Raw genomic sequence first — 23321 nt, 5'->3', positions numbered from 1 at the left:
CTACATGAAACTACATATTGTATTTTTGACATTTAGATTAAACTATTTTTGAAATTAATCATAAAGAAAGAATAGATATTTTCCATTGTTATGCATAAAATATTGTGTTATAAATGCAAGTTTAAACAATTATATTGCAATGTGTGAAAGGAAGGGTAAAGAACGGAGATACCACTGTAGAGTAGCGATTGCAACTTCTGGTAATAATTGGAAAATACTATAAATATTCCAACGTTTACGGTTGTTTTCCATATACCATTTTGGACTGATCTATTTTCAAGCCCAGAAGGCGCTGTGTACAACGACAGGGTAAGCTGTGATAACCAAATAAATAAAGAAAGGAGAACAACAAATGAAAAGATATTTAATAAAACATTATGGGCATCAAAGTGACATTTTGCATCGAGATTTATTAATTTCTACTTAACAAGTAGAAAAAAATTTTGAACAATGATGTAAGAGTGGCAGATAAATTGAACTATTTAACAGTAATAGGAAGATAAACCAACTCTCACAAAGTCCACAGAAAGCAACATAAACTTTTGGTATGACATATATAAAGAAGGTATCATAAGCTGTAGGCAAAACAGTTTTAACTCTCATTATCTATAATAGGATACTACAGCAATCAATAGAGTGTTAGAATTTCTTAAAATAACAACAGATATCAGCAATGAGGAATGTTGCACTTGCTCCAGCGAACATTTGGATTCACTGTGTAACACCAGGGGGCGCTCTCACCATCCGGGTTCCTGCAGTAGTTAGATTGATCAGCGAGATTTCCAAAACTATGCGCAGTAGGTGAGTTACTGCTCCATGCCTGACATAGGTCTCCAGTATCAGCCACGTTATGTGTTCCGAAGTAGCGTTTTCCTGTAGGATCTGAGCTAGTGAGGCATTCCGTTGCTGGCGTTACTGTAAAAGAGTTATCTTTATGAATGATTGGAGTATAAAGGAATTTTTTTCTCTTTATTGTTTTAGTGAAAGCCTTGAAAAGATTGAAAAATAGTTCTATCCCTTTTTTCTGAGACACAGTTTGATTGTAAATTGGGTATGGATTTAACATGTTTCAGGCAATTGTTCGTAAATTGACAGAAAAATGGTCTGTTTTATATATAATGATTTAAATTAAACATATGGTTAATGTATGTGTATACATGTAACTAACATTTTAAAGACTTAATCTGAAAACGTCGATCTTTTTATAGACATCTGGAGCAAAACATATACGTGTCAGTTAACAAAGGAATTCAAAGTTGTTACGCGATAGTCATAGGACGAATTGGGGAATTTTCTTGAAGCAACTATTATGTCGCTTACAACTTGGTTTAAGTTCTTTACAAACTAGAGCTCAGTTTTGAAAATGGCGAACTGCCCATGCTTATACAATGTTTGAATTCTATAAAATAGTAGCCGAAATTATCGAAATCAAAATAATGCTTTTTAATTGCATGAACAAGTTTCCTTTTTCCAGAGACATTTGAGGTTCTAATTGTTTAAGCCTTTGGCAAAAGGGAAAAACATTTGCGTACGAAGTATTTTAATCGAAATATGCACAGGCTTGAAAAATTACTAAAAATGATAATTTCTTATTTCATTTAATTAAAAAAAAATAGAGTTGATTCTTATTTACCACAGTCGGGGATATTACAGAGCTCCCATCGTTTGTTTGGGTCTGTGGTATAACACCAGGGGGCCGCCTCGCCGTCTGGGTTCCTGCAGTAGTTCTCAGGCAGGGTCGTGGCTGAGTGGGCGTGAGGAGTCTGTGACGCCCAGGCCTGACAGGACCTCCCTGATACTGTCACATTTATTTTTCCTAGGTATTCCCATCCTGTTGTTGTTCTTTTACACTCGGGATCCTGTCGTTGATCTGAAAACATGATTGTTTTATGAAAAAGTTTTGATATTAAAAAAATATAATGGTGATTGTACATGCATTGCATAACACACTAAATTGAACTGTAAATTGAATTGAAATATTATAGACATCTTGCTATAAATAAACTGTAAAATGTATTGATTCTTAGTAATCTGTCCTATTTTGCAATTAAGTTTCAGGGAAACACGCAATGTCCAAAAATACACTTCTGATTTAAGGTTTATTTGAAATAGTTCTCTTTCCATTAACATTTAAAAAAAAAAAAGAATAAAGACAAATGACATGTCAATTTTATACATTCATTCTTTCATATTTAATATGTACGGTGATATATCCGATGTCATGAGTTCATTAAAATCATATTTTAACTTACTGATGTTTTATGGTGTATAACTTTCATGTTAATATATATCCGATTGATTGATTATTATTGTTTAACACCGAGTCGGAAATATTTCAGCCATATTTCGGTGATATATCTGAACGAGAAGTTCATTTCTTTTGTATTATAGCACTAAAAAAAACTGTATAGTGTTTAGTTTAAATTCATCTCGTAGAATAGTCCTTTTCTTTGTCAATTACTCAAGTTATTTTTGGATTTTTTTGAAAATAAAATTATTTTACATTTAGTACTGAATAGAAGCAAGCTGACTGGAGTCACTATACCTACAATAAATGGAATGTTCCGAACCTTTCTCTAAGTTAATATGAAATTTACAGAAAATTAAATTCAATTAATTATCACCATCATCAGAATATCTTAAATGAAAACTCCAATGCACAGTATAACAATGCAACTGGCACCTCGAAAGAGAAATTTAACTTATATACTTTAACTAGTACATTTCACATTTTAATTTTTATTGTATAATTATGTATTTGTAAGATAATGATTTACCCTCTATTTCACAGTTATCTCCGGTGAACCCGTTCAGACAGGTACATGTGAACGAGGTTCCTGCCACTTCACATTGTCCTCTGTTTTTACACGGATTTGGAAAACATGGCGAATCAGCTGCAATGAGTGAAAACAGAATATATATAATTGTTTCATTTTTTACTTTGTATTAATTCCCTAACCATATAACGGGATTTTAAAATATTCAGTTTACTCTAATTGTATCAGTAGATCACTACCCACATGGTAGGATGTTTACGATTATAGTATCAGTAGGTCCCTAACCACACGACAGGATGTTTATTATTACTGAATCAGTAGGTCCCTAACCACATTATGTGGTGTGTACTCAGTTAACTGTAATTATATAAGTAGATCCCTAAACACACGTTAGGATGTTTACTAATTTTATTCTAATTTGTATCAGTAGATCCCTTCCTACACGACTGGATGTGTACTCAGGTAACTATAATTAGTATCGGTATATATCATTTACTAGGTGAGTAATCAGCAACAGTTATAAATAGTAGTTACCACATGATGCTATATTACAGTACTCCTTCGTGGGACCCGTGTCTCCCTGTACGTAACACCAAGGCTTTGAGGAAGAATCAGGATTCCTACAGTAATTAGCCTCATCACTCATCGACTCTGAAATAACAAGGAGACCTTCTACTATATTCCAAAATATTTAATCATTTGGTGTCATACCTTACTTTCAAACAGTATTATGTTTAAAAGTGGTATTTATCTCAAGTCCATTTTCAAAAAGAAAATAATTCCAATATGACTTTTATCCTTTGATTAAACATACTTTTAAAAGATACTTTGGTCAGTTATTGAGCTGTCAGCAGTAAAAATTCATAGATTCACTTAATTAATGCATCTATAAATTGTATAAACATAGCTTACATCCATATAACTCAGACTGAATTTTATAATATCCTATTTTTTTTAATTTTCCTTTTCCACATGTCAAGAATCAGTCCATTTTATACACATTTCATTCTATGTTTGATCAGAATTTTAGAAATCGGCACTTACCATCTGTCCAAGTTAGACATGTTTTTCCTGAGCTTGATACACTAATTTTTCCAACATAATCTAAACCTCTTCCTGTCATAAGACAATCCCTCTCTATCTTCTCTGCAAAAAAATCACCTTCAATTCATCATTTAGTTCAGTAGCAGTATTTTTTACTTTAGAGAGGAAGGGATAAATCCATTGATAACGTTTGTAATTACATGTTTTTTTTCTTAGTTATATACATGTATATGAATAAAGGCATAAAAATTATATATGAATTTATTTACAGAGTTCAAGATATAACAAAGAATGTTCATTTTCTTGACTTTTGACTCGACATGGATTAAAAATTATTGATTCATTATGCAGATTTTAAAACGGAACGAATTTGTTACAGTAGTACCTCGGCATAATTCCGAATGACTTCCCACTAATAAATAAACGTGATTAAAAATGTGCATAGATACTTAATGTCATTTCTACTACACAATACCATAACATTAAGTTCCTAATTTATAAATAAATCGACCTTGTTCTAGCAAATTATTGGAATCTGTATAAGCAAAGCTTTACCTCCACACATTTTTTTGTCTTACCACACCGCGGAACTTCACACTCCTGCCAGCGTATGTGTGGGTCCTGGGTATAACACCAGGGCTGAGGACTATTGTCCGTGTTTCTACAGTAGTTCTCATCCTTATCTAGCTTGTTGTAGTCGTGAGCATGTGGAGTCTGCGAGTCCCATCTCTGGCAGGGGTAACCTGACTTTGTGTGGCTCATGGTCCCACTGTAATCCGCGCCATTAGCTGTGTACGCACACTCCGTTGCACCTTACATAAGATGCGTTATTAAAAATGTCAGTGCAAATTTATGACAAATTGAGTAATATTGTAAGAAAATAAAAACTAATAAATAAGGATAAGTGTAAAAACCAAATAACATGGCTAAATGACATATTTTAAGCAGTATATATCAATAATTTAAATCAGATAAACTTTGTAATTTGATGAAAGACAAGTTCATCTATTAAGGTTGTTTACTTACTACAGTAGGGTACGGCACACCAGTCCCACCGTGTTGTAGCTGATGTGGTGTAGCACCACGGAGAGGGCTCGTCAGCGATTCGGCAGTAGTTGGATTCTGTCGCAAGGTAGGCATACTCTAGAAACAGTCAAATAAGCTCATACAGTACAATCAATTTGGATAGGTTTCTTTTCTTGTGTGTAACTAGTAAAGTATGAACTTTTCATAAATATTTTGAGTTGATTCTAGGTGATATTTACTTGCAGGTACATCATGAGGCTCGTTGACTGCCCATGCCTGACATTTGACCCCATTTTTAGTATAGTCACGTGTTCCCTCGTACTCTTTTCCCAGTTCTACACAATTCTTCAGCTTACTTGCATCTATGAAACAAAAATGTTTTTATTCATCAGTGTAAAATATTTCCCTGCTAAAATATAGTGCCGTTTCATTCTTCAAATATCAAACGAATCAAATACCCAAAACTGTATCCTTAAAATAAATGATATTTTAAAGTTAAAACTGCCAGAAGATTTCGATTGAGTATTGCTGAATCACCCAGGGGGAATATGAGTTTTTATTTGTTTACATTTCATATATCTGGGTGTCCAAGAGTGAAATGTTTCTACTCAGATATATGGAAGACGCTGTATACCAGGTTTATAAAACTAAACTGTCTTGACATTCAAGTGAGTTTAAATTATGGCAAAAATTCAGAGTTTACTAAAGAGAGACATTCTGTAATGCACTATTTTTAATATATACTTTTTAATACATAAAATTAACAAGTGAATAAGCTTCAGGAAGAAAGTATTAGACATACGTTATTATTTGGAGTCATCTAAATTACTGCAATATTACAAAACGTGCCTTATCATAGGAAAAGAAATGATTTTTTTCTGCCAAATACACCAACATACTATTTAAATGATTCTCAGTATATACATAGGTTATTAAAATATGTGTAGACTACGTTTATGGAACAATTTCAAGGTAACATCTGATTTAGGTAAACTACTCACCACATTGTCCCACCTCCCACGTGATCTCGTCAAGAGCTACGTCACTATCCCAAGCATCGCCAGTAAGAGCTTCAAACGACAACTGAAATATACAGAATGGGGAAAAAGTCACAACCATGATAATATTCATGTATTTCTCATTACATAGTCCAAATTTACTTGGAATAATTAGAGTATTGAAACCAGTATGTTAAGTGTACATTTGGTAGATATATGTATACTGAAATTCACTTTTTCAGACTTTAAAAATAAATGACCTGGGTAAACAGTTCTAAAAACTACAACATTTACTTTAAATCAAATTAATATTTTGATCATTGAAAAGTAAATATCGACAGATAGGTATCTCATTTAACCATTTCATTTATCATATTTTATGTTTTAACAAAAATCCCATCTAAATATTTTAAGGACATATGCAACGTACCTTACCTACTGATAATTTTTCAAGATATTCTTAATTTAAGATTACAGTGCCATCAGATGTTCGTAGACAAAAAATCAGCATGCATTACCAGGGGTTTTGAAAAGATATTAATTGATGAAAATTCTTGTGTAATTCAAAGAAAAATATACAAAAATTATTAAACATATATTCTAGATGTTTTGTTTATCAAAAATTGTTTTAGAAGAAGTGTACAACAGCATATATAGACATTAAAATGTAGCACACAGTTCCTTCAAGTTTTGGAACTCTTCAACTCCAGGGAAAAAGACAATAAAGTTCAAACTATGTTGCATATGTCCTTAAAAATATTTGAAACCTTTTCTGATGTTATAAATTTAAAAAAAAAATCATGCTGGATTAAGAATACCCTTTAATGACGTTGTTTTCTCTTTGAATAAAACTTCTTTTCAGAAAGAGTTGTTAGAAGAAAACTCTTGCAACAGGAATAACAAACCTTCAGTCCCGCTGTGGCCGGTACATTGACTTGGGCCATCAACCAATCAGCGCCCTGATTTCCTTCTTTAGACCAAAGAGAAGTTTTCGCCGTGCTTGTTCCCTCCGCATATAATGTCAGCTTGTTTACGTTCAATCCAAACATATTGTATGCAAATGACAGACAACCTGCTTTTTCTGACAAGACAATATATATAAAAAATATTGAAAAGAAATTTGATACAACTAGATAGCGTTTATCTAAAACAATGTTAACAATACACGTTATAATGATAGATCAGGCGATGTAAACAATGTGTCGTCTTCATTACACAATACTTGTGAGATTATTATCACCTGGGAGGGGTACAGCAGTCTGTAGGATAGCCTTATCCCCGGGTTTTCTGGGTGAGGACATCTCTGTGAAGAGGTAACTTTCTCCTCTATAGGCTTCCTCTGGTCCTGTTCCCACTGACGAAGTATATTTCTTAAAGGATTAAGGGATAGAAAGTACAGTTATATTTACCCATGGAATACAAATCAAATCAGATACAAGTATCAATTGTTTTGAAAAAAAAGTCATAAATTTAATGCATTTTAAAGAAGCTGCTATTTTAATTTTAATTTCAGGTTACTGTGAAAAGAAGAAATTATATTTTCGGGTGTACTCAAACTTTCATCAAGTTCATAGGAAAACTATAAACTTACATTCTTCAAAAGGATCATTTTTACTTATCATATTGCTATTGAATGTATAGCATATACACTTGTTCAAAATGCACTTCATATCTATTGATGAAAATAACTTCACTCTTTAACAATTTGCCTAATTTCATTTTAATAAAAAAACAGCAAAGTTTATACTTACAAACCCAGGACCCCATTCAAAATTGTCTCCTTCTTGAATATTTTGAAAGAAACACTTTTCATGCCTCTCAAAGGTGCATTTAAGCTTGACATCAGCTGAAGAAAGAAATTATATTTCTTTTGAATCAGTAACTTAGTATTTTCTGACAAAGTCTATTCATCTCTAACTTAGATTTTGATCCAATAGAGTTATATAATTATAGAACAAAACAAAAAGGTGACGCCTTACCAATGACTTGGTCACAGTTGTCCCCAATGTACCCGGGTTGACACACACACTTGTACTCGCACACCTTCAGCTCAGTAGGGAAACACGTCCCGTACTGACAAGGGTTGTCCCTGCATACTACTCACAGGGAAATGCAAACATATAGAATCAAATGAAGGCTCCTTCGTTATATATTTTCGAGATAATAATGATAATAATTGTTTTGTTTTTTTAACTGAATACTGGTAGTTGTGGAAGAAACACATTCGTCTTACCATTGAGATTTACGATAAATTTACTGTGAAATTAAGTACGTTTTTACCTTCTCTTTCTTTTTCGAAATGAAGCCTGAATCCTTTGTGTGTAACCCTGCTGCCAGCAAATCTGGTATCCATGGTAACAATCATTAATGTTGGGGAATCCACCGATGTCAGGAAGGTTTCTCCAACAATATCTCCACATCGCCTAGAGAAAAAAAAATCGCCATTATGTTACCCTCCAAAATGCTTGAAACATTTGTCTTTTTCTATTTACTTCTTCAAACTACAGATACAGTATTAATACTAAAGTTTATTTTTGTTTCAGTAAAATAAGTACAAGTTCGTGAGTATCTAACGGTAAAATGAAGAAAAAAAAACATACGCTCTCTGTCCATGTTTAACTGTCAAAGCGTGCAAATTGGAAGTTACTGTGTTTCAAATACATAAGTTTCTGTTACTCATGCGAGTCCTTCATATACAGAATTCAAATTTCTTGCCTTATGTCCGACACCATATTTTGCTTATATCTTGGTGTTAAGTAACCTTTTACAATATTTTTGTATTAACATTACCGTATTCCAGGTTGTCCGGGTAAATTGTACTGAATCTCCAACCAGTGATAACAACGAAGTGTATCCGGGTTAAAGGCCATATGAAGGTCGTCAATTGTCATTTTAATGATGTATCCTTCTGGTGCCTGTAAGGTATATTAAAATATTCGGGTCAGCACTGAAACCTAACAATAGTAAATACTTTCTAAACAGATTTTAACATTTCAGAAAAATATGTAGCTAATCAGATGAGATCTAGAATAAAAAAGTTTTGAAACAGGTTTCGTTTGTAATTTTGGTCAAACAGTCCCTTAATGAAAATGTTAAATCTACTGTCCTTCTGTTCAAGGATAATGTCGATATGTTCAAGAAATTGTTCAATTGTTCATAGCAAATAATTTTCAATTAATTTTCATTTTTTAGTCATTTTTCTCCAAAATTATTAATAGAATTCTTATGACAGCATCGTCTTGAATTCCCCGATTGATAGCCCCGAAATGTGCTGTGCAGGCAGAGTTCTAATGTGCCAGTTTTCCTGCATCTCTATATTTAGCAACTTAAATGCTTTTCAATGTATTGCCTTCATAGAATAACGTCGCAAAACCTGTTTCGCAAAACAAAGTTAATGTCGTACCTTCACAACCCATCTACAAACTTTTCCCTGTCCGGCTTGGCCGGGATAATTAGGGGATGTCACAAAAACATCTTTGTTTTCGCCTAGAATGGTAGCTTCCTTCAAATAAACAAATCCCCCACAATCTGAAAAAGGAGAGGAGTATGTTCAAGTGGATTAAACAAGATTATATATTCCTTGAGTCAGATGATTTTGATTAAGAATAAGTTTACTGAAATACCAATTTAAAGACTAGGAATTAATTCAGATTTTAAGTGTTTCATTTATTGAATTTCCTCGGCACAAACTCACAACTCCACAAGTAAACTACCTACTAATGAATCATCAGAATGAAGCATCATTTTAAGAAGACACGAAGTAAATCACAACGGATTCAAACTTTTAACAGAAACAAAACTAAAACTAATGAATAATTTAGACGTATTTGAAACTACGGACACCTCAAACAATGTCTTCTCTCTCTGACTGTGAGGTATACTCATCAAAAAAGTAAACAAATGTTAAATTCTTCATTTCTTATTTTATTTAGAGTATATATAAGCAACATAAATCTCATGGTTTCTTCTGTAAAGTAACAACATATTTCATACAAAAACTAATGGTAAATATTTACTAATACAAAACGACAAGAGTACCAATTTCATTGTAAGTACATCCCCTGATTTAGAGTGAATTTCCATATGCACTGATTGCATATTTTTCAGCGAAAGCCATTTTAACTGATCCGACCATTATTATACTTTGTGTAACCCCCCTCCCCATGCGTGAAAAAAAGCCCTGCATCGCGTGGAGAAAATACGAATGGATGAATGAATGGTCCTTTTAGTAGAGCTCAACAAGAGCACCTTTATGTTCATTTGTATTGGATGGAACAGGACCCTTTTGCTGATTCTGCCACAATAGAACATTCCATTCTCTCTATAGACCTTGCCTCAAGGTTCCGCTTCACAATGATTGCCCTTTGTCTTATATTATCATCCATCAGAACGAATTCTGTACTTTTTGTACCGTCAAATGGTCGTAAAACTGGACAAAGAATCTTATCTCTATATCTGATATTTGACAGTGCTCCATTTCTGATGACATACAACTTCATGGACCCTTTAATGGAAACATAATGTCAACACCCCACCAAACTGGTCATGCTGAACCACACAGGAGCTACTGGAACTCTCATTCTTCAACCTTCATACTCGACGCCTTCATCATTTACATCGATTAAAATTTGGAAATCTTTGTCACACCCGAATAATGCCGCTTTACGACCTGTTAATCAATCAGCCTATTGCATCATGTAGCATTCCAGTTTGTAACATCCATACGGTCCTATCGGATTCCTGTTCATCAAGAAATCGTCTGTAATCCATTTCTTTATACAGGATGCTTAACTGTCCTTTTTTTATTTTCAGTATGAAGTATTGACATAACAAAGAGTTTTTTTTACATTCTTACTCCTTTTTCACCCTGCAAAGCTGTATTGGGTTAAGATTTTTTTTCCTTTGGCTTCGAAAACGAACAATAAGTAGTTAGTGAAATAAAACAGAATTCGAATGTACAGTTAATCATATACGTATATTTCATTATTAAATTAAATCTCTGGATTCTTTTTTTGAATCTTACAGTAGAATGTACATGTATAACTCAAAACTATTTGTTTGCATATATTAATCTTGGTCAGTGAGCAATCCAATGTTTGCCCACAGTTTCTATTTATGAAATTAAGCATGAAATTACCTTGCTTAGTGAAATTCCCAGAATAAAAGGGATTTACTTACATGTGCAAGGCTCAGTGAATCTTCAAAAACACATTATGTATTGCTAAGTTAGGGTTGTACTGCAAAATCACATATTATTTTTAAGGTCAAAGCTTTGTGCTCTGAGGAAAACAGGTATGTTCGTGGGGATTCAACTTCGAGGTTGACAAAGACGGAAATTCGTGAGTCGCTTCATACCAAAAAACAACAAAAATAAATCTTCAAGAAAATAAGTGATTGTTTACAGTATTTAGCAATATCAAGGGAGGAATTCACCTTCACCAGTGACATTCCACTGACACTGGCTGTCACAGGATACAACTCTGCCGTTCAGTTAACTGGAAAATAACTGAATATTTACTAGATGTGTCTAAATGACAAAGTTCTGTCATTTAGTCACCTATCCAGACCTTTCAGTGATCATACGGTTGACTGAAAGGTGTAGTTTCGTCATGTGTGTAATGCTGATATTTTGACATGTAGTGACCTAAAACAAGTAATCATTCCCTCCCATACATGTTCCCTGTAATGTTTCAAACGGAGCCTGGAGGCAGCACTTACCAGAGTCTGTGACGACGGTCTGACACAGGTTACCAGTGAACCCCTCCGGACAGGTGCACCCACAAGTTACGTTCACGTATCCCCCATTCTGACAGACTGGAGGGGAGGTACAATGAGCTAAAAAAAACCCAGAAAATAACAATTTAAAGATATAAAGCTGTCAGTTTTTTTTTTCTTTTGAACCTCACTATATAGGGTTAATAGGTTCGTTTGTAATAACCAATTTATACCTATAATGAATAGAAGTGAGTGAACCGTATCATATCTACATGTATGTTATGTTAAGAACTGGACAACAGTCAACGTATGGCTTCATATTCTCCAGTCGAAAAGTATTTTCTTTTTCACTTTCTTTGCAAAATAACTTTGTTTTTTACACTAGATGAATGAAATGTAGCTACATATTTTCATGTCAACTGTAGTAATTCATTCCTTAAGCTTTTAATAAAACGTTGGATCATTAAATATAATAATGTTAACTTCTAAAACATTCAAAAAATTAGATTCACCAAACCTCGTATTAAAAATCATGAACTAGTAAATTAATAGATGTTCAAGTTTTCTATTGACTTTCATTTACATAATTTGCTGTGTGTTTGACTGCCAATATATTTGCTTCTAATGTATAAGTTTAAGCAAACCCTCCCCAATTTAAACAATGTGGCTACAAACGAAATAGAAAAGCATTCAGTTACCTTTATTCTTTCTGTATTAAATGCAGGATACAGTTTTAAATAAGTAGTTACAATTTGCCTAACATCTTCAATTACCTGTACATTCATAGTGGTCCAACAGATCTTTTAAATCATAGAAAGACATGACCTGGTCACCAGGAACTTCCAGGAAGTAGAGATTCTTATCCTTAAGTTCTATCGTTGCTTTTCCACCGCCAAATGACTTGAAATAAAGAAAGGAACACGATATTTTGAAAGAAATTTACATTTTCTCGGGTTCAGTATATGAAATTAATAGTCTCCAAAGAATAAGACTGAGGATGTTGACATTGTTAATAAGACAATTAATATCAATGAATGAAAAAGTTATTATCAAAAAGCTGATGTATATATTTCTTTTAATTTGCTTATTTGCAATTGTATTCAATGATAGAGAGAATACCTACCGTGTACCCGTACTGCATCACGCTTCCTACATCGTACGGGTTACGGTTGTAGGTCAATCGTCTGTAGAAATTATTTTTGTAGTTGGGATCGATGTTGTCCCAAATTATTTTGACATATCGATCCCGATCATTACGGGACTGTTCGTGTCTCTGTCCAAGTCTGTGCAGCATTTCATGTACAGCAATACTGACCTACAACAAATACCAGCATGTTATAGAGGCACAAGATTTTTCTCATATGATTTAAAAATATTAACAATTTGTAATTATGAAAGTTCGTGCTATCGTTTTCGGGTGAAAATCCTGATTAAACATGCTCCTCTTAATTTTGCTCATTTGACTTTTTATTATATTCTGGTGTTTATCTTATCTATTTCTAATTGATAGTATTCCCTCAATCGTTCGAGGCTCTCTCCAATTTGAAATATTTTAAATGCATGTAACCATATGGAGAAATGATGTACAGTTTATTCATGAGGTTGCTCCCACGTGATTTACTTCTCATTAATATTCATAAGATCCTGCAAAAACTCGAAATATTCCTTTTCTTAAAATTTTTATATTAAAACCTGCAAGCACAGTTTATTTTGTTTTTTTTTAAGCCTCCGTCATAGTTATTTGGGCAGAATTCTGGGTTATTAACAGTTGGCAACTCATGAAACCATCTTTTTTTGGTAATAAGTAGGTCACACTGATGCAAGAAATTTCCGTTTTCAAATTTAAAAGGCGGTCGTAACTCTTCATGGAATGATAAATCATCTGTATTTTTTAAAAAAAGGCATTCTTCTGCACCTATTAATCGGCGGAAGAACTCTGTCAACTTGTGATAAACACTTACATTTAATCACCAAAAATTATAAAGACACCAATTCTGTGCTCTTTCCTTCATTAAAACATTATACTCTCGCTTCGAAATTTCAAATCAAAAAGGCGGTCGCAACTTTCACTTTGGCATCAACAATATCGTCATTTCCGGTAGAAGATATTAAGAAAAATCTAAACATCGGCAGAAGAACTTTATCCGAAATAGATAGTATATAAAAATCTGCGGGTTTTTATTCGTTCTCTATATAAACCTTTATGGAATCTGTCGCCATTATGGCTCCAATATGGCCGATATGTAAATGAGCAGAATGAACACCATTTCTCCATATGCACACTAAAATTGATCAGTAAAATTACTTTATTAATATGATTAATTTACTTAACAGAAGACACTTGGTAAAAGAATCAGACTTTTATTCACAATTCAGAATTGGACGACCATCTCGATGAGCAATCTAAATCCAAACACTAGTAGACTTAGAGATAAAACATGTACATCTGTTATGCTATGGTTGTTGGTTCGATACAGTAAATGCAAAAATTCTGTAGAAGACAGAAAATAAAGAAATAACCACTTTGATTTAGTACGTACTGAGCCACACCCGGGTTCTGCTAAGGTTATGTGATGTTCTTCGTTGCCATGGAAACCAACCCCTGAACTGCATCCGCCTCCGCTGTTAAATTACAAAAATTCAATGCTGACGAAAAAAAAAAAACAAACGCGCAGAACAGATTGTGACTGTCACAGGGGGGTCAGACAGAACATCTGTTAATTTTTCTCCATATAAAAAAATGGTTAAAACTGGTAATTAAAATTTTAAAAAAATCAGGAACCGGTTAAACAAAAGGAATGCAAAATATTTCTCTTTCTAAAACATATTCTACATAAAGTAATTGTACAGCTTCCTTAACGCAAATTCAATTCTTAAAGAGGGTGCCTACTTTAGAACACGAACGAATCCTGTATGGCCGACTTCCGTCTCCACTGCTGAGGATTTCTGCTTCCAACGAATACAAGTCAGCTGATTGAATATCTCAATAGCCTCTAGAAATGGCGCTCTGTTGGCAACTGTAAAAATATAACAAAAATTGTCTTATATGGCTTTAAAGATTTATTGTGTTACTTTTACACTGAAAACATTCTCGAGTTTCCATTGCTTGAGCTTCCTTTTTCAACTTATATAAAGGTGATTAAATACCTGAGTTCTGGGATTCAGATTAAAACTGACCTAAATTGTCATCAAAGATGTATGGGACGACACCTTTCGGCCAGTTTGTGGAGCCTGGTCCAAAATTTCTTTTTCTTCGTCTCTGAAAAAAAAAAACAACATAGAAATAATGACATGTAAAACTATTCAAAAGACTGATATCTACATAATTTGAAAAATCATTTGGCATATATTAACATTATGAAAGGTATATATTTCTTTTACACAATTATATAACTAGAAATATGTCCATAGGACATGAAAGCCCCGCCGAAGGTATATTAGTAATGCAACATTTTAACACAAATTGAGAAAAGTGAGGTCAAGGTCAAAGGAAAGGTCAAGGTCAAAAAATATTGATGCAGTTGAATAGCTTACATCAGTATGTATCAGCATATGAAGTTTGACACTAATTTAAGAAAAGTGAGGTCAAGGTCAAAGGAAAGGTCAAGGTAAAAAATTGTTGATGCAGTTGAAAAGGATACATCAGTATGTATTAGCATATGAAGTTTGATAAAAATATTATGAATGGTTTCTTTAAAACTGAGCTAAACACTAATTTAAGAAAAGTAAGGTCAAGGTCAAAGGAAAGGTCAAGGTCAAAAAATATTGATGCAGTTGAATAGCTCTCATCAGTATGTATCAGCATATGAAGTTTGACACTAATTTAAGAAAAGTGAGGTCAAGGTCAAAGGAAAGGTCAAGGTATGTTGATGCAGTTGAATAGCTCTCATCAGTATGTATCAGCATATGAAGTTTGATATCACTATCTTGAATGGTTTCTTTAAAACTGAGCTAAACACTAATTTAAGAAAAGTGAGGTCTAAGTCAAAGGAAAGGTCAAGGTATAAAATATTGATGCAGTTGAATAGCTCTCATCAGTATGTATCAGCATGTGAAGATTATTAAAAATATCTTGAATTGTTTCATTAAAACTGAGCTAAACACTAATTTAAGAAAAGTGAGGTCAAGGTCAAAGGAAAGGTCAAGGTCAAAAAATGTTGATGCAGTTGAATAGCTTACATCAGTGTGTTTCAACATATGACTTTTGATTACACTATCTTGAATGGTATCTTTAAAACTGAGCTAAACACTAATTTAAGAAAAGTGAGGTCAAGGTCAAAGGAAAGGTCAAGGTCAAAAAATGTTGATGCAGTTGCATAGCTCTCATCAATATCTATCAGCATATGAAGTTTGATAAAAATATCTTGGATAGTTTCTTTGAAACTGAGCTTTGAACAGAGGTAAACGCAAAGTGTGACGGAAGGACAGACGGAAGGACAGAAAGACGGAAGACGGACATGACAAACACTATATGCCCCGGCCATATTTATGGCGGGGCATAAAAATAGGGATTTTGACTTAATTGTGTAACAAATGAATTTAAATATATAGCTTTATACAAAAGTGTAATTTTTGCTATCGATTTCAATAAGTAAAGGAATGTTTAAAAAGACTCTAGAATTATTGAAATTCTGTTTGTGGATACTGGTAAGAATGCACGAGCTTTCCAGTGCATTTTAACAGCAAAAGAGATCCAACATTGACCTTTATGAGCTCTATATCTCCTTAATTATATAGCTAAACATTTCCCATTGATTTTATCAAACAAAATAGCTCAAATTTAATGACAAGTTCTCAGTAAAGGAAATGATATGGAAATTTTCAATATTTTGTCACTCGATCCAAAAACCTTATCAACCCGTATGATTTACTATTGAGGATTTTTTGAGGATTTTCATCATTTCTGAAACATTTCAAATGTTTGTTAAAAAAGACCACCTTCCCTACTGGGCCTCTAACTCTCATTAATCTAATCATTAAGCTGCTGGCCAGACGATATTTGTGTTTATAAGAGTGCATTCGGAATATTTCGGGACATAATTGTATATTTACTGCAAAAGGTACAGTGCAATCAAATTGCCAAGGTATTGAATGCTTGAATATTATTTTTAAAGGGAGAGGGGTATATTTTATTAAGACTACATATAAACTATAAAGTAAAACAAAGTAATGATCCCCGGAAGTTATCAAATAAATGTACCTGTTTTCCCGGCTTGCCTTCTTTTTCTGTCTCTACTTCCGTCTCAACCGTTCTGTCCAGACTGACTTCCAGAAGTCTCGTGGAATTCTCGGGATGAGTCCCTTTCGGCTAAAATATCCGGCCAAATATGATTTATCTAAGTATTTGTTTGTTTTGTATTTGTTTTTATTTTTTGATAATATGTAACAATACATGCACCTGTTCCTGTTTTCATCATTTTACTTACAGATCTGACGTTACCATCTACTCCTACTCCAAAGCTGAGTACCATCTGCAAATCAGGATCATTGGGATCGATGTCCTATAAAAGTAATAAAAAAAAATCAGGCTGATTGGGATCGATTTCCTATAAATTAAAAAGAAATAATCAGGATCATTAGGATTGATGCCCTATAAAATTAAAAAGAAGATCATTGCTTTCGAAGTCATATAAAATTTTAAAAAGATATATAATTATGCCTTTTCAGTCTTTGATTATAATCCCGATTGTTCTGCGCGCCCTCACTATTTTATATGGGATTATCCAATGTAAACTGAGCTTTTTTGAAAAAAAAAATCTTTACCAGGTACAATTGTGATAATATTTAAGAAAACATTTACTGATCCTTAAAAACGAGAAGAAATCAACTGCTGTCTGCTATAATCTTATAAGACAGGAGAAAAAAGTCACTTATCAAGAAAAATACGCACATTGCAGTTAAATTTCAAATTACCAAAGGAAAATGGCTTGTTACTGTTTATCCATCCCAAAGAAGACAGTATCAGATTCTACAGGCCTTCCTTCACTGATTTGAACTTGTATTACATTCTCTTTATTCTACGACAAGGGCATTCTTCCTAACGGTACATCAAACACCTTTGTTTTTAAATAATTATATGCTCGAGCTCTGTTATTGTTAATCGATATTTTCGGTTCGATTTACTAACACTGCACACGTGTCTGAAAACGAACTGACAAAAAAGCTGTATTAAATCTGCTTTGTCATATTTCTTGTTTGTAATTGTAATATCTTCTAGATGATCACCACAAATTTCCCGTTTTTTTCTTAAATGTAAGGGTGTTCTAAAACAAACACAAAATTCCTATAAATTATAAATTTGAAATAAAAAAGTTTCTAAACAATATTTTTTTATCGGTCTTGTAAGTCATGAAATTCTATCGAACATCTTTATGTCCTCTTAAGAACCGGAAAACAAAGAAGGATATATTATCAAGATGATTTAAGACCTCGCTTAAACAAAAATCTTAAGACCTTGTCGTCCATTTTGTCTGCTCTATTTCTTTTGAGTCCTCTTTTCTTTGCTTTTTCATCTTCTTTCTAGAAAGAAAAACTATATAATAGCATAAAGCAGCAGAAACTAATGGACTTTAAATCGTCAACAAATAGGAAATACACTTTACATATAAATCAGAATAGTTTAATTCAATCCAAAATACGGAACAGTTGCCTTGTTTTCTTCGTATCTTGCCAATCTTCTCTGTTCCTTTAGTTTGTTCCTTTCTTTCTGCCTTGAGGCTGTGTTTAAGGATGGAAAATCAATTAGCAATACATGTACAAAACTTAATCAAGTCATGTTATTTGGGGTCTACGGACAGAAAACGTTACTTAATGTATCGTAATACCGGTATATTTGGGGGGGGGGGGGGGGAATGACTTGCTGATATAAAATGTGTTCATTTTTAGCTCACCTGAGCCGAAGGCTCAAGTGAGCTTTTCTGATCACATTTTGTCTGTAGTCCGTCTGTCTGTCCGTCTGTAAACTTTTCACATTTTCGACTTCTTCTCAAGAACCACTGGGCCAATTTCAACCAAACTTGCCACAAAGTATCCTTGGGTAAAGGGGATTCAAGTTTGTTCAAATGAAGGGCCACGCCTTCTTCCAAGGGGAGATAATTAAGAATTCGTGAAAAATTAATGGCATCATTAAAAAATCTTCTTCTCAAGAACCACTGTGCTTGAAAACATGAAACTTAAGTGGAAGCATCCTCAGGTAGTGTAGATTCAAGTTTGTTCAAATCATGACCCCCGGGGGAAGGGTGGGGCCGCAATGGGCGATCAAAGTTTTACATAGGAAATATACAGGAAAATTCTTTAAAAATCTTCTTCTCAAGAACAGCGAAACCATAATTGGTCATATTTATATGGTAGCATCCTCAGATAGTGTAGATTCAATTTTGTTCAAATCATGACCCCCGGGGGTCGGGTGGGGCCACAGTGGGCGATCAAAGTTTTATATAGGAATATATAGGAAAAATCTTCAAAAATCTTCTTCTCAAGAACAGCAAAGCCATGATTGGTCATATTTACTTGGAAGCATCCTCAGGTAGTGTAGATTCATGTTTGTTCAAATCAAGACCCCCGGGGGTAAGTTGGGGCCACAATGGGCGATCAAAGTTTTACATAGTTATATATTGGAAAAATCTTTAAAAATCTTCTTCTCAAGAACAGCAAAGCCATAATTGGTCATATTTACTTGGAAGCATCCTCAGGTAGTGTAGATTCAAGTTTGTTCAAATCATGACCCCCGGGGGTCGGGTGGGGCCACAATGGGCGATCAAAGTTTTGCATAGGAATATATAGGAAAAATCTTTAAAAATCTTCTTCTCAAGAACAACAAAGCCATCATTGGTCATATTTATATGGTAGCATCCTCAGGTAGTGTAGATTCAAGTTTCTTCAACTCATGACCCCCGGGGGTCGGGTGGGGCCACAATGGGCGATCAAAGTTTTACATAGGAACACATAGTAAAAATCTTCTTCTCAAGAACAGCAAAGCCATGATTGGTCATATTTATATGGTAGCATCCTCAGGTAGTGTAGATTCAAGTTTGTTCAACTCATGACCCCCGGGGGTCGGGTGGGACCACAATGGGCGATCAAAGTTTTACATAGGAATATATAGGAAAAATCTGTAAAAATCTTCTTCTCAAGAACAGCAAAGCCATGATTGGTCATATTTACATGGAAGTATCCTCAGATAGTGTACATTCAAATTTATTTAACTCATGACCCCCGGGGGTCGGGTGGGGCCACAATGGGCGATCAAAGTTTTACATAGGAACACATAGTAAAAATCTTCTTCTCAAGAACAGCAAAGCCATGATTGGTCATATTTATATGGTAGCATCCTCAGATAGTGTACATTCAAATTTGTTCAAATCATGACCTGCGGGGGTCGGGTGGGGCCACAATGGGCGATCAAAGTTTTATATAGGAACACATAGTAAAAATTCTAAAAAAAAAAAAAAAAAACAATTTGTTAAGAATAGCAAAGCCATGTTTGGTCATATTTATATGGTAGCATCCTCAGATAGTGTACATACAAATTTGTTCGAATCATGACCCCCGGGGGTCGGGTGGGGCCACAATGGGCAATCAAAGTTTTACATTGGAACACATAGTAAAAATCTTTAAAAAAAACAATTTGTTAAGAATAGCAAAGCCATGTTTGGTCATATTTATATGGAAGCATTCTTAGATAGTGTACATTCAAGTTTGTTCAAACATGACCCCTGGGGGTCGGATGGGGCCACAATGGGTGATCAAAGTTTTACATAGGAATACATAGGTTAAATCTTTAAAAATCTTCTACTCAAGAACAGTAAAGCCATGTTTGGTCATATTTAAATGGAAGCATCCTCAGATAATGTAGATTCAAATTTGTTCCATTTATGACACCCCCCCCCCCAACCACTTTTATATTTAAACTTTTCAACCTTTCAAGATTGAAGTGATTTCTGCTTTTTCCTAGTCATAGTGCTCACGTGAGCGATGTGGCCCCTGGGCCTCTTGTTAACAAAGTTTTGGTCACTTTGTCACTATATAAATATACTTCTTTTAATATATTGACAATTTCAAACTGAAAATTTCCTTGCATTGTAAAATACCATGAAAAAGTCGATTTTTCCTTCTGTTACTATTTTATTTGGTGCTTTATTAGGTAATGTAGGTATAATGATTTTTTTTGATATTCCAAACATTTTTTTCTGGAACCGGGAGCATAGTAATCTTTTGATGTAAATTAAAACGATACAAGTTAAATCAATTTGGTTGAAATGGTTTACAACAATTTAATTTTTACAAGATTTAAAATTTGATTATCTGAAGGCTTTTTATTTAATTAAATTTATGTAAGGAGCAGGGAGATGTCTGACAAAATTAAAAATAAAATAAAATCTGTAAAGGTTTATTTTAAACAGATTTGATAATTCAGATACAAAAAAGAATCACTTCCAATAAAGTGATAAACATTTCCAATGCCATATTTAAAATTTGAAAATGATACGTTTATTTCTCGCATAATTTGGCAAATAAAATCCAAATGATACCATTTTCACACACTTTAAATAAACTTAATGTCTGTCAATAAAAACCAGGTTGTGTATAGCTTTGGGGTAAAAAACCCAAACATTTTTAACAATCAATTTAAAAGTTGTAGCTTTTGCCAATTTAAATCTCGATAATAGATATACAGAATCAAAAATCAAAAGCATGGACTAATCTTAGAGGGCAAAAAAACTTCACAATTATAACCTTACTATTTTCTCTTCGCATTAAATAAAACATGAAGTGTAAAAACAAGGGGGGGGGGGGGGGGAAGGCCTTTTTATAAGATATAAAACTCAATTTCAAGTACTAAGTAATTATGACAAGGCACCTGTTAATAATTGAATCTTGATAACCTATATTCGTAAAATACCGGTAATTATATACACAATGTACCGGAAGTATGAAGTTGGACATCCGCGTGTCCACTTTAAGTATGAAACACTATACATAAGAAGCATAGTTCCACTAACCTGATTTACGTCACATTTTATAATACTGTGTTTCAGTATCTTGATGAAAATCGCATGTAAAATTTACTCAGCTGTGCTATCTTTGTTATATAAATATTAATTACAGCAAATCCACACTTATTTCGCCTGATATATCCGCTCTCTAAATCTCTTTCAAAAATGTTGATTTTGATAGACAACTATTATTAAGAGGAATTAAAATGATGCACAAAAATTTAGTTTTTTCAATTGCTGTTTAGTACAATAGCTGGGTGCAAGTTTTCAAGTTCGACTAAAAATTATAACTTCTAATAGCATTCATTATTTATATTGAGAACTGTTGACAATGAGCTCAATCTAGCTGTCTTAGACGTAGATTTAAACTGTTGGTACTTTTCTCTGTAATGCCATGTTTAATTCTTTTTTTATTTACTGTGGTACAGTGTATCTACGACTTTCCAGTGTGATCAATAAAACTTCAAGTAGCTTTAGATAATTCGAATCTTCATAGATGCTTTCTTGTTTAATTAATATAAAACATTTCTAACCATCGTTGAATCGTTTTGATTCACTTTCCATTAAAACTTATTTGTATTTTTCATCACCATGATTTGTCATTAAATGTCAAAAATTCAGTACAGAAATATAAAATCTTTCACTGGTGGTCGGAATATAGGTAGATGATTTTATTTACTACAAAGTAAATTTGTGACTTTTTTTAAAATTACATGTAATGTTTTCATAATTGTTACTATTATAATTATTGATAAAAGAAAAATAATACTCTGTACATAATTTACCTTATTGATTGTCCAAATATTCTTTATCTAAGATAACTTTCTCTCTTTGTTATTGGAACTTTTTTTTCGTTTAGAAAAAGGGTCATTTGTTGGTTGTTGCGGGGTTCCTGGTTTCATATATATATATATATATATATTGGTTAGTTTGCTATTTAAATTCCATTTGACTCGTGTCTTCCTTTACAAATAAATTGACAAACATACCGGTTATCTTATCGTATTGTTGTTTAGCAATTTTCAGTCTTAAGTAAAAATTATCAAACGACAAATTCATTCTGAACTTTAGATTGATAACTGATAAACATTACTAAGCCATAAATCAGAACGTTAGAGCACGCTGTTTTGTGATTTAGACACAGGGATGCTGCTATGAAAAAAAATAATTGCAGACCCAGATGTAAAATACTACGTATTAAACCAACATGAGTAGAGTTATTGATTATACTTGCAGATGTTTTATCATTTTGTTTTAAATATGTGATATGATTTACATTAATCTGAAGCAAAAAGAGAAATCAAAAAATTATATAACCATCACAGTTTTTTTTTTAATGTATAGAAGGAAAAAAAAAATCATAATAAAATGAAATAAAAGTTTACATCAAATGACTTAAGTTGTAGTTAGATGGCTGAATAGGTAACAAGATTGCCAAGTTTGCAAAATTAAAACAAAACATACATTTGTCCGTGTCTACGCCCTCTGTGTATTCCAGAAGGACCATTACCAGGAAGAGAACCAGCAGACAGAAACACCACCGCATCTCTCTGTGTAGCCCGGGTAGAGTGGAAAATTAACAAACCCGGACCCCCTTATATATCAGAACTCATGCGAAATATCCCATCCCCTTACTTCAGTCTTTATGTGAATTATTCCACCCCTTTATATCTATCCACCCCTTTCGTTGAATTACGCACGAGCTTACCTTGGACTGTATTGAAATTAAATGTTTTATATTATCTTGTAATTTTAAATGTTTGCTA

At 33.3% G+C, this 23321-nt stretch overlaps 1 protein-coding gene across 1 annotated transcript; it reads right to left on the bottom strand.

The window, feature by feature from the left end:
* Positions 1 to 667: 667 nt before the first annotated feature.
* On the bottom strand, positions 668 to 18074 carry LOC133198940 (uncharacterized). Its single transcript, XM_061334840.1, has 25 exons — positions 18014 to 18074; positions 16987 to 17061; positions 16761 to 16868; positions 14738 to 14819; positions 14451 to 14577; positions 14101 to 14182; positions 12684 to 12875; positions 12334 to 12460; positions 11564 to 11680; positions 9249 to 9373; positions 8636 to 8760; positions 8126 to 8268; positions 7825 to 7941; positions 7597 to 7691; positions 7086 to 7215; positions 6751 to 6926; positions 5842 to 5930; positions 5087 to 5202; positions 4848 to 4964; positions 4400 to 4633; positions 3822 to 3923; positions 3312 to 3428; positions 2778 to 2894; positions 1634 to 1870; positions 668 to 915 (listed from the first exon to the last, which is right to left on the bottom strand). The coding sequence occupies exons 1-25, from the start codon at positions 18023 to 18025 to the stop codon at positions 668 to 670; spliced, it is 3210 nt and encodes a 1069-aa protein (XP_061190824.1). The 5' UTR covers positions 18026 to 18074.
* Between the last annotated feature and the right edge of the window lie 5247 nt (positions 18075 to 23321).

The sequence above is a fragment of the Saccostrea echinata genome, unplaced genomic scaffold (assembly GCF_033153115.1).
Source record: "Saccostrea echinata isolate AGI-Se365-2 ecotype Australia unplaced genomic scaffold, CSIRO_AGI_Sech_v1 ptg000033l, whole genome shotgun sequence".
Taxonomy (NCBI): Eukaryota; Metazoa; Mollusca; class Bivalvia; order Ostreida; family Ostreidae; genus Saccostrea; species Saccostrea echinata.
The sequence above is the reverse complement of the archived record's forward strand: the minus strand, read 5'-3'. Positions and strand labels throughout refer to the sequence as shown.